Here is a 16588-nt window from a genome sequence, read left to right on the forward strand (position 1 = left end):
ATAACTTAAATAGCTTAAAAATAAAGCTGCTAGCTAAATTTGATTCACAGTGTCATTAATGAGAAATATTTAACCAATTAATTGCATGAGTTTTAATTCAATTGCAGGAGGGATTGGTATGGCTTCAGGTATTTTATGTGGCTTTTATGGTTTAAGACCATTTAAGATAAAGAGAAAAACTTAGTTGTTTTTTTTATTTAATTTATTTATTAATCAGCAAAAGCTCATTGTCACAAGGACACAACGACAACCACTTGTTGAAATGATTTTGGTTGTCTGAACTGAGAGTCCGCGAAACACAGCCTGGTATTTTTCATGGAGAAAACAAAACCAAAAAAAGTACACAGAGTGCAAAGCTGAGGAGACGTTCTTGTCACGAGACAAATGAGAAAACAGAAAAGAGAGGCTCAGTGGGAACGTGGGGTGCTCAGCAGGGGCAGTGATAGCAGAGCCGGGCTGCCACGCTGCGCAGGGCGAGCAGCTCCACGTCCTGACCTGACTGCAGCTCCCAGCGTTTGGAAGCAGAGCTGCAGAGGTCAGTGCCAGCAAGGGTTCTGTGTTAAATGTTTTTGATGTTTTCAGTGTATTTTATGAAAGTATGTTATGCAACTCTCTGGAAGGTTTGCTTTATAGGATTTTTGTTGTTGTTAAATTTCTATGGAGTAGGAAGTCACTGGGTTTTCTGTAGTGGTTTTGAAGCCTGCTGCAGTGTATGCCTGCAAATTAGATGCAACTTGTCACTTTTGGCTTGTAAAAATGGTTAATATTGTTTCCAAATAGTTATTCAAAGGAATGCCATCTGCTTATACCAAACACTTGTAGATAACAATCAGATTTATAGCTAGAGCTGCACAGTTCTACACATCCACAAAAATGGCAAATGTAACTATTTTGTCTTTTGGTTTTGTATTTTATTTGAATGTGAGGGTGAGCTGTGTCACTGGGCCACAGTTTCAGTGAACCCTTGGGAATTGGGGATGCCCTGTGTTGCCTCTGTATTCTGCCTTCACCTAATTGGACAGTCCTCATTTTATGTAATTGTACCTTATGCAATAGTATGTTTACTTTCCTTATGTTTGTCACTGAAGAACTTCACAGTGTTCTGTGACCTCGGTGTCTTTTTGCCCCTGTTGGAAAGTGAAGTGCTAGAAGAAAGTACAAAAGACTGAGTTTGGTAAAGCGTTTCTGATTCTTTTGCACAATCTTAAGACCTCTTATAAAAAAAAACATACTTTTTCATGCTTTACTTTTAATGCTCTTGTCTGAGAACAGACTTATTACTGAATGTAGAAAGTAAAATAATACATTGTTATTTAGAGAAAGCAGCAGTATTCTATAAGTATTTTATTCCTTATGAAAAAGAGGAGAATGCATCCATCCTATACAACTCTGAACAAAGAAGCGGGGAGCTTAGAATCTCTGACAAAGGCGTTTTAGGAGCATCTGTTAGAATGGGCAGGTTTTTGAAACAAGAAATGAGAGATTGCCCTGATTTCTCCTTTTTTTTTTTTATTTTAAGTTATGGTTTCTCACAACAAGGCTGTATAGGAAGAATGCTGCAGGCAGTGTCGCTTCGTATGTAGTGGGATGTTCTTGAGTCAACTTGTGCCTCTTTGGGAAGATCGTAGATCCGATTGATAAAATCCACTGGTTTGGTATCAGTGCTTTTCTCCTTCAATATGATGTATTCACACTGTATTTTGATTTTTCAAACTGAATTGTGTGGAATTAACAGTGTTGTATTATGGCACTGTAGAAGCTGCCTCATGGGTAGATCTCAGTGCAGTGGGTAATAAAGGCAGCGAGTGGGACCACTTCTTGGAAAGCTCCCAGGGAACTACTGGCTAAGTATGTAAAGTCATTCTTTAGACTGCTGGTCTGCTTCAGTCCCAAAGCCCTCTTTGCACACTGGCTGAGTGGTTAATGCTGAGAAGGTCAGGTTACTCTTTACAGGGAGATCTGAATAACATGTTTAAAAGTTGTACTTCATAAGTTTGTTTTAAAATAACTGAATGCAGAGCAGTCTCATGGGAGTCAGAATGTAGATTGTATCTGTAAAATTGGAAAAGGACTTGAAAGTCAGTTAGTTAATTATGGCAGTGTGTTTTATTGTGGCAAAAAGACAAATGTAGCTTGGATGTATAAAAGAGGGAAAGTGAAGCGTAAGTAATAAAGTGGACTTCAACACTGATAAGGGAGTTATTAAAATAGTCTGTCCTATTCTAGTGTCTTCAGATTGTGAGGAATGTGGAACTGTTGGGAAGGATTTAAAGGAAAGGCCCCAGGAATTGCAGGAGGTCCATAAGTAGGATGCCTAAGTGGGATTTCATTAACATACAGAGGTGCTGCTGTGTGAGGAGGATACCAAAAAATGTGAAGGCATGAGTGAGCTTTAGTTTCTTAGCAGTAGAGTTACTTTAACTGAGATAAATTGTTGAGATGGTAAAACTTCATTGGAGCTCTGGGAGATAAGGGCAAGTTTATTTTTAAAGTAGTTTTCAGTGCAGCTTCTGGAGATGCAGCTTTCCTGACAGCAGTGTACTGCTCCTGGTGGTCCTGCTGGTGCTGGCAGGTGCAAAGCCTGCTTCGTGCACCGTGGATCACCTGTTTTCCTTTGCAGTAACAGGGAATCATATTTGGCTTATGATCCTGGGCATTGTTGCTGTAGATGCAATTCTGCTTTGGTTTTGGAAGCCTCGGAACCTTCAGAGTGCTGTGGTTGCCTGCAGGTGCCAGAGAGGTGGGCATTGATGGAGGGTTGTTTTTCATTGTTGTATTTCCCCATCAAGATAATGAGCTACTTGTATGTTGATACTGCTTTAACTTCCTTCTGAAGCTTCAGAGATTGGACAGGACCTGACTGTCTTTTGTGCCAGACTGGTTGATTCTTACTCGCATGATCCAGATAAAATTGGTTGAGAGCATGAGTTAAGAAAGAACCTCTTTCACTAGGAATTGATAGGAATATTTCCATCTTCTGCTGCATACGGCTTTTTTGACTTCCTTGAATCGTTTGGGCATATTTTTTTCTGATCAGTTATTTGCTGTTGCAGAATGCTCAGGGTCATCTAATTTCTTGCCTGTTCCTTACACATAGCACATAACAAATCGTGTCCTTCAGGTATGTGGAGGATGTGGGGAAGCACAATGGTCTGTAATACACTGAGAGGCAGCTGGAAGCATACAGGCATCCTCTCTAGGCTGCAAGTCTTGTGAATATTTACTGTGTGTCAGTGTTCCTTTCTGCACCAACCCACTAACCCAGGTTAAAGCCCTCCTTATGGTCTCCTCTGCACAGGTGGACTGGCAAGCTGGCTGAATGGATTCAGTGTGACTCTGTGTCTGTGTTGAGAGAAACAGCAAAATTTCACCTCTTTGTGGAAAATTCAAATTGTTAGAGTGTGTTAGTATCTCTGAATGAAACCAAATATAGTTCTCTTCCATTCCATTCATTGTGGACCTTATCTGTCTTTCTGATGCATCTCACTTGTTGCCAAGCAACCTCAACAGTAGTTCTGCACATCCAGCAGCATTTAGAAAAATAAAATAAAAGTGAGTAGTTGTTGCTGGAAATAAGATGCCTTCTGATGACATGAATGAAAACAGTTACGAGAGAGGGAAATGAGGAATGGTGCATTTGGAGCTGGTGTTCTGAAAAAGCTAAGAATATTTAGAGCTTAGATAGTGCCTTTTGTTTTCAAAGCAAGTTATTAAATCAAGAATATTTCTTTCCTTTCAGTGACTGAAGCTCAATTATGCTCATGCTTCATAGAGCAGAGGGCAAGGTTTGGTCCCAAGAGGGCAGGAGGTAGTTTGGTGTTTGTATTTGTTTTTCTGGCGTGTGTGGGCTTCATGTGTCTCTAATTGGACTGCAAATTAACTGAAAAGGTTTGGAAGATTTTTGTTCATGTGTTTGCTCATTAAATTCAATAGATATTGCTATCCATTCGTTTCATACTGATGCACCTACGGTGTATTAAATTTCATTAACATATTTATCACCTAGAAGGCCTTCCAAACTAGAAGTATGATAGATAGTGTGTAGGTCCTTTACTACTGGATAATGTTGCAATGCTTATAAAGCAATAAATAGAGCTTATTTTTATATTCTGTCTCTTGTGTGAAATGTGATCTGAGCAGCAAACAAAATGCTGCAGCAAAGGATATAAAAATGAATATGAAATCTGACCTGTGGAAATGATATTTAAGTTTGCATGATAGCTTCGTTTCAATCCAGAAAGAAAATGATACATATTACATGTAGATGGTCTATAACAACGTTATTGAGGATGCAGAAAAAGTTAGAAAGTGCCTGTATTAAGATTGCCTTAATTTGAGTTCCTTTCAGTTTAGAATACCATTGCCTATAACTGCCTGCATAGAAGGGCCATCTTCAATTCTGTGACCAGCTCCTAAAAAGCAGTAATGCTAGCACTTTAAAGTAGATTCTAACATTGTGATTTAACTCGCTTTTCCTCGGTTACAGTCTGGAATGACTGAGCTGCCAGTGGCACCACTGGCACACAGTACAGCACATCAGGCTATCCCCTGAGTTTTGGCTGGAGGACGGTTGGTCTCAGTTACACACAGCAGTGCTTTGCTTCCCACTCTTTTGTTTTCTGAAGGTGCTGATCTTAGAAACACGCTAGTTCCACTTCTGGGTCAGAGTAGTAAAAAAGGATGTGCTGCAGATGAATCAGAAGTAGTGGTGTAACAGGTCCCTGGTTTCGTTTATACTCAGAGGGCTGCATTCTGAATTGCACATGCAGTGTTTGACAGAGACGTGGGTCAGACATGCTTGATGCACGGTGAGGTGTTCTGTGCTAAGTCTGTGTTTACGGACTGGACGTCCGTTGAGGTGTTTCTGTCAAGAGACTTACAGTTTGCTGTTGTTGAGGATGAAGTGGACAAGGAGCAGCAATGTAATACAGGAGGAACGCAGCAAATGGACCCATGTGTGCATCCACAGCTTATCATTGCAAGGCAACTTCCTGCTGTCCTGCTTCTGTAGCAGTATGGGATGTTTCAGAGGTAGTACCATGCTTCAAAATGCTATTAAGAGGAAGTGTGTATTTTGAATTACAATCTGTATGTCAGTTGTCTGCATCACAGAGCCTAATGGGTGCGTGCCTGACAGGGGTTGATCTGCCCTGCCCTGTAAGGTGGGTGGTACGTTGTGAGCAGACTGCCGTGGCAATGAATTGCAGTCAGCTGGGGTTTGGTTCCTTGTGGCTTGTTGTGCGTGGACTGAAAACAGTACTGCATAAGTATGGATTAAAGGATAAATTCAATTAATGAAGATGTACAAAATAACGAAACTAGGAAATGTTTAAAACATAATGAAAAAGAAGCCATCCCAGTGTATGTAATTTTTGCCATGTGCAACATGTAAGGTTTATTCATGTTGGATTAAAATCTCTCTTGCTATACTGCAGGTAATAGAGGTAACTTGGAAAAGGAAAGTTCAGTGTGTGTGGCATGTATACATAAACTGTTTGTGGCAGCAGTATTTTTACCTTAATCCTCTAAGAGGAAAAGACCAGCCCTAATTCATGGGTTTTTGGTGTTTTTTTTGTTTTGTTTTGTTTTGTTTTTAAATGCATAAAAAGGGTGAATTTTGGCAGCTGTTTTTTGCCTCTAGGCTTATAAATAGGTTTGTCCCTGCAAGATGTGTGTGATTGCTATACATACATAATGTGTTAGCTGCTGTACCAGTATTGCCATGTAAACTCAGTTACCCTTTTGTATATGTATGTGTTGTCTGTATACCTAGTTTGTAAAGGGTAAATATTATAAACTGGTTGCTCAAGAGCAGTATGCTATAAAAAAGTAATAAGCACATCAGTAAACGTGTTGGAGGTGGTAATAAAAGTGCACTATAATCTGTCTGCCAGTTTACTGAACTCTAACTGTCGTTATCTGTGGCCATTAACTGCTGCACAGTGTGTGTTAACCCTTTGTGCAGCAGCTCTGCGTGCAAATATGAGTGCAGCTATTTAAGCTTTGGTTCAAATGTGCCATCTCATGTGGTAGCATTCCTGGGTTTCTTGTGGCTCTTTCCTTTTTGCCCAGCTTTCATTTCAGCAAAAAGGGACGCATGGGGACATAGGAAAATATCTTCATCATCAAAATGAATGTGCTTTTGTGAAATTCAAGGAAATACATGACTTGTTTCAGATTGTTCCTGAAATATTTCAAAAATAATAATGTGGGTAAGAATAAACGTTTAAATGTTGAAACCTGTTCTTGGATTAGATTATTGTAAAATAAGCCTTTTAAGAAGTTTCACTTGAAAATATTGTAACAGAGTACAGTGGAATTGTCTCTAGAAGTCACCAAACTTCTGAGTTCTCTAGCTCTGTTGAGGAAACTTCTGTTTGGGGCCAGGCAATGACTTCTGGAGCTGCTGTGCATGGTTTCCACATGGCACTCCTGTGGGACATCGAGGTGTGGCTCTGCTCCCTGCCTTGGTGGACTGATGCATCCCTAAAGCAATTTCTGTTTGCTGAAAGCTGGGTTGTGTAAGCTCAGGAGCATGGCTGTGTTGGTATTTTAGAAAGCTGGGTGGATGTACAATGATAAGTGAGGTGAAATAATAGGAGAATGCTTCTCATGAAGGAGTTCCTCTGGGTCAAAGGTTTACATTTTCTAACCTTAGACATACGTTTCTTCCTCAGTCTTCCAAGGGATGGTCGCTCACGTTTAGGAATGTGCTGCCATGTCCTCGAAGTGCTGAGGCGTTGGAAGCTGTTAGTCTGCACATTTTGATGCCTTGGCACCAGGGTGGGTTTTATACAGACTGCTGTAACCAGCGTCCCTCCATTCCAATGCAGCCTTTAAAATGGCAAGCAGTTACGTTTGAAGTTGGGATCTTGTGATTTCAATACAGATATGAAGTGAAATATTTCAGGGTGTGGTGATACTTAATCATTAATGATTGAGACTTGGGACGTTTCCTGAATATTAATGCTGGATATGAACGCTGATTGCTTAAGATGAAATTATTACCCAGCAACCCAGTCACTTACTGTCGCCCCCTCCTTTTTTATCCACTGTTCTTGGAGAAATGGTGAACACAGATCTGGGGTCAGGCAAGTATCTGGTGCGTTCTCTGAAGCACAGTGTAAGAGACAAGTGATGTCACTGCCTCCATACCTTATGAGTTGCATAATGATCATTAGTCTAAAAATGGTTTCAAATGATGAAACTGACAGAATTTGCTCTAATTGTGCAATTGCCACTGAAGATAAACTGTCACAACGCCACACCTTTGATGTGCTTTAATACTTAATCTACTTCATGAGAAAGGTTGAGGATTGACTAGCTAATGTCAGTAAAGTGCTTCAAAAAAGCCTGGTCATAAAAATGTTTATGACTAGGTTTACGTGATTTACATTTTTAGTTTAATATGTCCTTTCTCTGCCAACACCAACTATTAATAACCTACCAAAATACATAGAACACTTCATAAATGTGTTTGGAAGACACAATATATGCAGTCGGTTATGCTGCATTCTGCAGGAAGTTTGAACTGCTGAGAGTTCTTGCTTAACTTCTGTGTGAAAGTAATATGGAGATAGCAGTGTATATCAATGTGGTATAGGTAGGTTGCTGCTGTTATCTGATTTCCAGGCAGTAGATTAGTGTAGCATTTCTGCATATTGTTTGCATAGCACTTGTAACCTGTGGGAATAGACTTGGCTTCTCTTTCTGTTAAACTTGAAAAGGAGATTTCTTAATAATTGCATTACAGTAAACATTCTAGGGGAAAGCCTTGTCTTTCTGGCTGTATGCGAATGATGTTAAAAGTCGGGTATGCTCTTCCCTTTGTTTTCCCTCTCCATTACAGCAGCTTTCTGACCACGTACCTTCTGACAGGTTCATCCCCCCCTGCTCATTTTTAAAACAGAGGTAGGGAGAAGCAGATACATTTGAGAAGTGCTATCTCAGAAAGCTGATGAACGAAGATCTGTGTTGGTGAGCTTTCCAGCACTGCTCTGAGTGGCATCAACAGCCACAACAAGGCTAGCAGCGCGCTGTGAGCTGGAATCGGTCGCGTCTACGACAGTACGAACCAAAGACAAATGTTAGGGCTCTTAGATGAAGGCAGGTTGTTCCGTTTGTAAAAAGAAAGGCAAGGGACGTGCTATGTTTCCTCACTCTTTCACCTTCTCTCATTCTCTTGCTTGCCCCCGCTTCCCCATCTTGTGGGAAGTCTCACCACTCAGCTGAGAACCACTGTTTCTTACATAAATGAAGAAATGGTTTTTGTAGTCTCTTGTATATCTGATAAATAAGATGTTTTAGAATCCTCCAGATATTGACGATCGCTTTCAAATTCTTTTTTATTGCTTTAATCGAATTTGTACTACTGAGCAGATATTTTCTGTAACGTAGTGGCAAAAAATATCTCTGTCTACAGAAATTTCCAGAAGGATTATTTCTAAGAATCCGTGCTGTGCTACGTTAGATGGATGGTTTGTGCAGGCCAAGATTATAGCTCAGAAATGGCACTTTAGAGGATTAGGGAAGAAGTGTAAGGGAAAGATTGACGCTGCTTCCTACTCAAGTCTGTTGCCAGGTTCTGCCACTGGTGCTTTAGGAACTCTGGAAGCAGGCAGGATTCATAACAAGTTCTGAAGTTGTCACGTTCTGCATGGCTTTTTTCTTTTCCTTATTTTCCTTAAGAGGTTTCCTCTTTTTTAACTCTGTGTAATTATCTGTGAATAGAAGGATAGAAAGCAAATCTTGCACATCAGTTGTGCAGCCTGGTTGATGCCTCTGTATTAGCTGGAATGCCACTGGGGCAGTTGGGTTCAGATAGGAGCAAGTGATCTCCAGTTTCTCAGTACTTCTGGTATGGTTTCTTTAGCAGCCAAAGTAGCAGCTAGCTGGATCGATATTTATGTCCAAGTAATACTGTTAAAGTAATTTGCAAGGTAATAATTTCTAGCAATTTGTGTGTTCTCCTGAGGTTACATTCATCAGCTGTGAATAGGTTTCTCATTTAAACAGTATTATTAATATTTAAGGGACCATATGTTGTGAAAGTAATTGGACAATCATAGCAAAGTGCTATATATTCTGATGGGCTAAATATCAGCAAATTATTTCTCACATATCTATTTTGTCCTTCTTATTTATTATATACTGTCAGTGTGAACTGTGTCTGATTTTTTTTCCCCATTTAGAAATGTCAGGTCAGGGCGAGGGCATGATAATTGTGCCATTGTCATGGTTTGATTTAAATTACAGCAGTATAACTTCCCTTTTATCAAAGGAAACGATAATAAATGTGCTTATTCAGGTATAATTAATTTCCAATTTTAAACTTAGTAAAAGGTCATTCTTCTTACAAGTTGAGTCCAAATACATGTAGATGTTGATTACAATGAAGTGAAATTTTCTTCACTGCATTCTTTGTGACTTCCAGACTTCTCAGCAAGCATGGTTTGGAATTTTTCCAGTTAATTTGTGTTTCGTTGGAGAAAGCTAATCTGGATACAGAATGTTGGTCCAAAACATCATGGGTTAAATGAACCTTCCCAGTGCAAAAGGAAGGGTTCCCTAGAAATCCGGGTTTGTGGAAGATTGCTCAGGACGTTTGGGCTTGGCAGCACAGTGAGTGCTGCAGGGCTTCGTGGCTTCCAAAGGTTTGAGAGGATTCAGAAAAGCTCCTGAGCTGCCTTTGAGTGCTGCCCAGGTTTTCAGGCCGCCTGGTGGTTCAGCCTTAGACCACACGAGGCTGGCTCTGTTTGGTTTTAAATTTGTTTTAATATTGATATTTCAAGCTTATGTGTTAACCTGAGCAGTTCGAGTCTCCTCTGGTTCTGCACTTCATGCATTCATCTCTAAGTTTGCATGAAAGACCCTGAATACCTCCGTGAGAAGTGAAGACTCAGCTTCTTCATGCTTGTTGAGAAATAATCTGCATATGGGGAAACTGGTGTGCAAAAGCTGCTCTGCCAACTTCAAAAAAAAAATGCTTAGGAAGTGCTGCTTTGTGTGATTCAAACTCCTGGCACAGGAGTGGATTTTGTCAGGTACGTGAGGGAAGAACTTGAGAAGTGAGAGCGTCAGTGTTTACACATCTGCTGTGGGCTGACTTACAGCTCGCAGTTTGTCCGTCCGTGTGCCTCAGCGCCAGTTCCGTACTGTGTGTGCTGCAGGACGGCTTCGCTTCAGCTTTTGGAACTAAAAATAGTGTACCGTGACACAGTCAAGGAGCTGTAAAATGGAATTGTGAAAGTATTGTTCTCTTACTACACAGTTCAAATGAATGGGTGTAATGGGAAATACGATATTTACATCAGGGGAATTTGTCGTGTTTTCAGAATCGTTCCTGCAGCTCCATTGTAATGAAGGAATTTTTTCTGTTTTGCTGAGCATATGGAAGTGGTTTACTTACCATTTCAGCAGGTAACTTGCAGTACAGTTTTAAGTAGGTTGATTTGACCAAGAACAAAATCATTTCAGAAGTACCTGTACAGAAATTTGCACTTTTGAAAACAGACTGAATCCTAACTTTTCTGTAAATAAAGCCACGAGTAGCTGGAAATAAAGTCCTTCCAATTCTTCAGTTGTCAGCATCTCCTAAAGCCAGGCAGGAAAGCAGCACTGGTAGGTGGAACTGAGAGCCTAACAGTGCTCCCTGCCACTGGCTGAAGAATTTCACCAATGGCTTTAATGTGATGATGACTGTATCTGTGCTTGGAAGAAAGTGAGGATATTTTGTTGTTGCCTGGTAATATTTGGTGTTTATTTCCAAATATTTTTCGTATATCATCTTAACTTACGGTGGTGTAAAGCTTTCAATAACTGGAAAATAAATGAAAATAAATGAATACTTTCATAGCATATTCAAAATAGTTACGCATAGCAGCATGATGCTCCAAAGGCAGCCCTTGCCTGATACGTGTTGAACCTTTGCTGATTTGCTTTCAGAATAACCTGCTTGCAGCTGTCAGGAGCTGCTTATGTAGCTGACTTTATATTCAGCATTACCTGCCAAACTAGCTAGAAAGTAGGATGGAGTTTGATAACAAACTCGAACTTAGAGGACTGAATTGATCACATGTTTTTGCTTGGCTTGCCTTGATTGGTTGACCGTGTATTTGGGACTTTGGGTTGCTTTTCTTACAGGGAGTCATCTTTGTTACGAGCTACAACAATTCAGTCACCTTAAGATCAAAACAGAAATAATTCAGACTTTGCATCTGGGCCAATTTGACTAAAGCATTAGCAGCAGCTGCAGGGGCTGCACTGAGCTCTGCACATCTCAGCTGTGTGCAGCTACGCTGGGGCTGAAGTACAAACAGGCTTTTTTTTTTTGTCTGGTTATTTATTGAGGGGAAAAAGAAAGTACGGCTACAAAGGAGAGGTACAGAATGTTCTGAAAGGAGGCTGCAGCCGATAAACTTTATCTGCTCCTCCTTTTCTCTGCTGTCTCTGCTATAAATAAGGTAATAGCAAGGACGTCCCGGTGCTCAGGTGAGGGGCAGCACTGCCCGGTGTCCCAGCACACCTGGCTGTGGGCTGCACTGCTCTCCTGCTGCCTCTGCTGCATGGAAACCAGCAACGGTCGGTTCCGATTCGCTGCCCTTTCGTGCTTTGATTGCAATTACATAGGCAAATAAATATTGGAAAAATTTATTGTTTCCTTAAAGCCATGGCTGTGGGAAAAGGTTTGTAAAGGCACATACGTAGCTTCTGCAGATAGGAAAAAAAATCCAGACCGTTAGAGATAAACAGTAATAAAAGAGCGCAGTTTGGGCTTGTTCCTGGAGTGCTGCAGCCTTTGAGGTGAGTTCTGATGGAAGTTGCTTTTGGGTAATTTCTTACAGCAGAATTCTTTGCACTTTTGCTTGCTTTTCTTATTTTCTCCACTGATGGCACTGAAATTGAGCATAATGGGTCTCTTATAGATGGAAACTTGTTTATAATTAAACAATCTCTGTGTTTGTTTTTGAGTCACAGAGAGTAACTTAGCTTGCAGGCTGGGTGTCTGTGTAAACATATCGGAGCTTTACTGAGCATCTGAAGAAAGCGTGCTAACATTTGGTTTTGAATGAATCTGAAATTTGATTTGGATTTACTTCTTAGTCTGTCTCTCCTAAGATCATTTTTCACTTTGGTTGCTACTTTGTGAGGGACCAATCCAAAGAAAACGCTCCAAGAAGTGAAACTGGTTGTCTGAGAATGCTGGCAATTGCACGGGCAATGGAAGATTTGTCTTCTGTGCTTCTGCAGTTTCAGGAGTCACAGATGTTGCTCTCAGGGGATTGTGGAATATTGGAAGTCAAGTTTTAAAGCGTACTGCTTTTTTATCAGCAGGAAGTGTGCTGCTTTAACTTCTTTGTTCAAGACTAACAACCACAACTTTTCACTGAGTTGTACAGGAGGTATGAACGCTTTGGTGTTATGCATTTTACAGATGTAAAATTGACCTTTTCGCTTATATTGAAGGCAGCCTTGGCTACATCAGTGACGGTTACTTGTGTCTGAGCCAACCCTGTTGTACCACAGAGCTTAAGGACTGGGTGAAGTTTCTGTTTTCTTCGAGGAAAGATCACCCAGGTGCCCGGAGGTGTTAGAACAGCTTTCCTGTCACAGCTACTGAATGGGACTGAATGTCACTGTTTGAGACCGTCGAGTGTTTTGCTGCTGGGGTTGTGCTCAGAACGGCGATGGGCTCCTGCTGGCCTTTCCCAGCTCACCCTGGCCCTGTGCTGGTGCAGGCGCTCGCAGCTCGCTGGCTGCAGGCAGCAGGGCTCTGTGCAGCCTCACGTCTTGGCAGGCTTCTCTCAGCAAAAACGTAGTAGTAACATTAGTGATACAAGAGATGCTGTATAAATAGCAAAGCAGTTGGGTTATTTGAAACTGTGTATGCAGGCGTTTTGGTTTTGTGCTATAAATGCTCTTCTAATGTAAATAAGCCCTAGTACTGAGTTCTGCTAGTTCTAATTCCCATTGTCTCGTGTAATGATGTAGCTGCTCCTTATTGTGTCGAAACAAGTTATGTGGGTGCAGTGTTAACAAACCTGTGCTCTATAAACATGAGGCTGAGTGCTAATCCATGTGCTTCAATGGGAAAATGGTTTCCAAATCATCTTTTATATTGAAGAAAGTGCCTCAAATTTCAGTATGGAACAAAAGCTGTTCCAAAAATCAGAGCCCTGATTAATCAGTGAGTTACTGGGTGCTGTGGGAATACAGTCAAGCTCACTAGATGAAGTACAGTTTCTCATTTTGAGGACGAATGCCTTAAGAACATTGGGCATGTTAAGCTGAGATAATAGAGAAGAGTTGTGAGTTGTGTGCGATGCTGAAGAATTCACTCGGCGGAGGAGAGGTGTGGGCTGTTGGTTTGTTTGTTTTGTTGGTTGGTTTTTTATTTGGTGTCTGGTGTGTGAGAGCCTGCTGTGATGCTTTGGCCTCCAGAGCAGGTTTTGTAGAAAAGTTTGTTTCTGTTGTAGGTGGTCTTTGGAAACACAGGCCCTCTGCCTCTGTTCCCTTTCCTGGTGCCGGGCCCACAGGCACTGCTGCTCTGAGAAGTTAATTAACTACATTAATTTGTTACACAAAATTAGTAAGTTACAGCTGTTGAGTTTCTTATTTAGAAGCTTTTTAAGTAAGGAATTGTCAGAATTATTACTTAAATTGTTACAGTAGTAGCACTATAAAATGTGTTGATGTACCACACTGTGTCCAGTCAATAAGCTGAGAATTCTGGCAGAAGTTAGAGACTGCAGTGATATAAATTGAAAGCATTCTTTTTTCTTTTTTTTTTTTTTTAATTAAAGGAATTTTGATTTGCTTTGTACTACATTCTCTATAAATCCTGCCTAATAAGCAGTAGCATATAATTCCTTTGCTGGAGATATCTCAGAAAAAATAATCCATACAAAAGGTATTTCTGTGTTCTTTTTAATGTGTGTTCTTCAGGAAAAAAGAAGATAAACATTTGTTCTCAATTATGCTTGTTGACCAATCAAGGAATGAAATAATGAAATAGCTGTGTTAATTTTAGGCTCTGTTAGGAATAGTCAGAGCAGAAGGTAAACTGCTAAGTTTGGGGTGGTAGCAATTAATGAAAGAAAAAATATTTAGAATAAAGGCAGGCTTATGTATTGTGGTCTTGCACTGCCTTCGTTTTCCACTTCTTTAGGGAAAAAGAAGAGTTTTGGGCCCTGCTGACAGACGTGGCTGTAGTGGAAGTTGCACGGCTGTTTTATTTTATATGCTGTGGTGTGATTATGTGATACAATGGGGGAAGGAAAGAAAATAATAATCAACTTCAGTTTTATTCCAGTTGAAACAGAACAAAAAAATTTGAGTCCTTGAAATGTTTAGCAAGAGGTTGGTGCATTGGTTTGCTGTGAGGTCAGCTGTGAGATGGAAACTGGAACATGACCTCTTATGGGACCAGCAGGGGTCTGGGTTGGTCCGTGGGTGCAGGGATAGTTGAATTGACTTTGATTTCTCCTTCAGATATGATTTGATATTTTATTAGAAGCTATTAGGATTCATTTTGCATTTGGGACAGTATAATTACAGAAGCAAAAATTTTGTGGAGCTTTTTGACTGAAGTTATGAGCACAGGAAGAAAACTCGAGTTGTCTCGTGCCTTTTCTTTGTAGTGATTTGGCCTCCTGGAAGACATCTGTGCAGGATTTCTCAAATTGTTCCATTCTCTTCCTTTTCTCTTCTTTTTTTAGAAAGCTGCTTTCTAAAACTTGGTAACAACTTCTGGAGCCACGTTCAACTAAAGCAGGATTGAAATTTTTCTAGTGAATGCTCTAGAGTTCAAATCGGTCACCTCTGTTTTACGGCAGTTGTTCTGGGTAGAAATTTGCAGAGCTGACGTTTTCTAACGTCCTTAACACTGACTGTGTAACATAGTTTAAGTTTAAAGAAGTCCTGTTTTTATTCATCCAAATTTGTCACACTGCATGTGTATGAGACAGGTGGATGTAAAGCTGTGAAAGCAGAAAATAACTGATGTTGTGGAGGAAGTTAACAAATGGTTTAGGCAGTGATACTGGAACTGCCACGTATGTGTCTGCATAGGCACCTTGGGTTTAAAGGCTTTAGCACTAATGTTCTCAAACTCCACCCAGTAACATCCTATTTCAGAAGGGAAGTGGGAGTAGTAGCTGATACATCGATCTTCTCTGTGTCAGATTTCTGAACTTGATCCTCCGTTTGGAAACATGGTGTGGTGGGCATAGGTGACACACGGCCCTAAGATGAAGCTGTCAGAGGAAAGAAGGGCAAACCAAAGATAGATGGGCATCTTGCATATGAGAATTTGCATCAGATCGTCTTCAAAGGCTGCAGAGTAACTCACGTCTCTGTATTTACATAGGGAGAACCATGCTCAACTTAAGGTACATTTTGCTTCTAAAGCTTTTATAACTTAATTGTTCAGTGGAAGAATGCCATTTCTATTTCATATAGCATAGGCCATGCAGTGTTCTTAAAGGTTCTGCGCATTCTGGCCCCTATCCACCGTAGTACTTAAACCATGAGTAGCCCTATTAAAGTTGATAGAATTACTCATGTGCTTAAAATTAAACATGTGCTTAAGTGCTTTGATGGATTAGAGCCAAAGTTGTCAGCACCTTGCTTTGTTGCACCTGCCTGTCTGTGTGTCTGGAGCTGCAAGGGACAGATACTCAGATCTGCTTGTTCCTATATTGAATTACCCTATATGCTAAAAATGCAGTTTACATGCACAGTCATAGTAAATTCATCTGCTGGCTGAAACTATAAATGCACAACTGGAACTCTTAAAATCTAACAGTACTTGACAAATTTCACAATTTCTTCCCCCAGGGATTTCAGTAGGAATGTTCTACTAATGAGTTTACATGAAAACATGTAGAACTTCTGTAATGTTCTTCACAAATGTGGCTTTCTGCTGGAATCTAGATGTTAAGAAAGTGTATAATAAGAATCACTGTTCAGATATGACTTAGATTTAAAAGCTGACAGGAGAAGAGGCAGCACATCATACTGCTAACAGTGACTGCAAACTTGGAACTTCCCAAAAACTCAGGTCAGTATGAGCGGTTCTCTGCTGAAACCCTGGGACTGCAAGTGTCTGTGATGCAAATAAATGGTTGTGAAAACAAGGTAGCACTGCTGTAAGAAACATGTGATGAATGAAACATCTACCACTAGTAGCTCACTGAAATCTAAGGTTGACTTTGGATGGTGGCAGCATATTGTAATAACACTCAGTTCTGGGTTCCTTTCCAGCATCTTGCTTGTTGTTCAGGTGCTGAGATCTACATTCACTGTCATAACTGCCTTCCTTTTTGGACTGTGTTCTTTGCATACAGGCTGGCAGTACTGAATCTGCAACGTTCAGAAGAAACAACAGTTTGGATCTCTGCAAATTTCATTGTATTTGGAAAAAGGAGGGGGTTGTGATTAGGGAACTATGTCTGAGTGAAGCAACAGCAAAACTTTTAGGAAGATGCTTCAGGTTGCTTTACTATAAATAGGAAGCTTTCTTTGTTTCATTCCTCGATTAATGTTTGGGGCTTAAGTTTGAGATTTAAATTAATAGTTGAATGACTGC

General features: G+C 40.4%; 1 protein-coding gene across 1 annotated transcript in view; it reads left to right on the top strand.

The window, feature by feature from the left end:
• The first annotated feature begins 15360 nt into the window (after positions 1-15360).
• The window catches only part of LOC122168823 (guanine nucleotide-binding protein G(s) subunit alpha), a 56963-nt gene continuing 55735 nt past the window's right edge, over positions 15361-16588 (top strand). The window contains exon 1 of the mRNA XM_042834436.1: positions 15361-15389. Coding sequence (XP_042690370.1) covers positions 15376-15389 — 14 coding nt within the window. The 5' untranslated portion in view covers positions 15361-15375. The remainder of the gene's footprint in view (positions 15390-16588) is intronic.

Source organism: Centrocercus urophasianus, unplaced genomic scaffold, assembly GCF_019232065.1.
Source record: "Centrocercus urophasianus isolate 14NV4802_14NV808 unplaced genomic scaffold, USGS_Curo_1.0 seq_46, whole genome shotgun sequence".
NCBI lineage: Eukaryota > Metazoa > Chordata > Aves > Galliformes > Phasianidae > Centrocercus > Centrocercus urophasianus.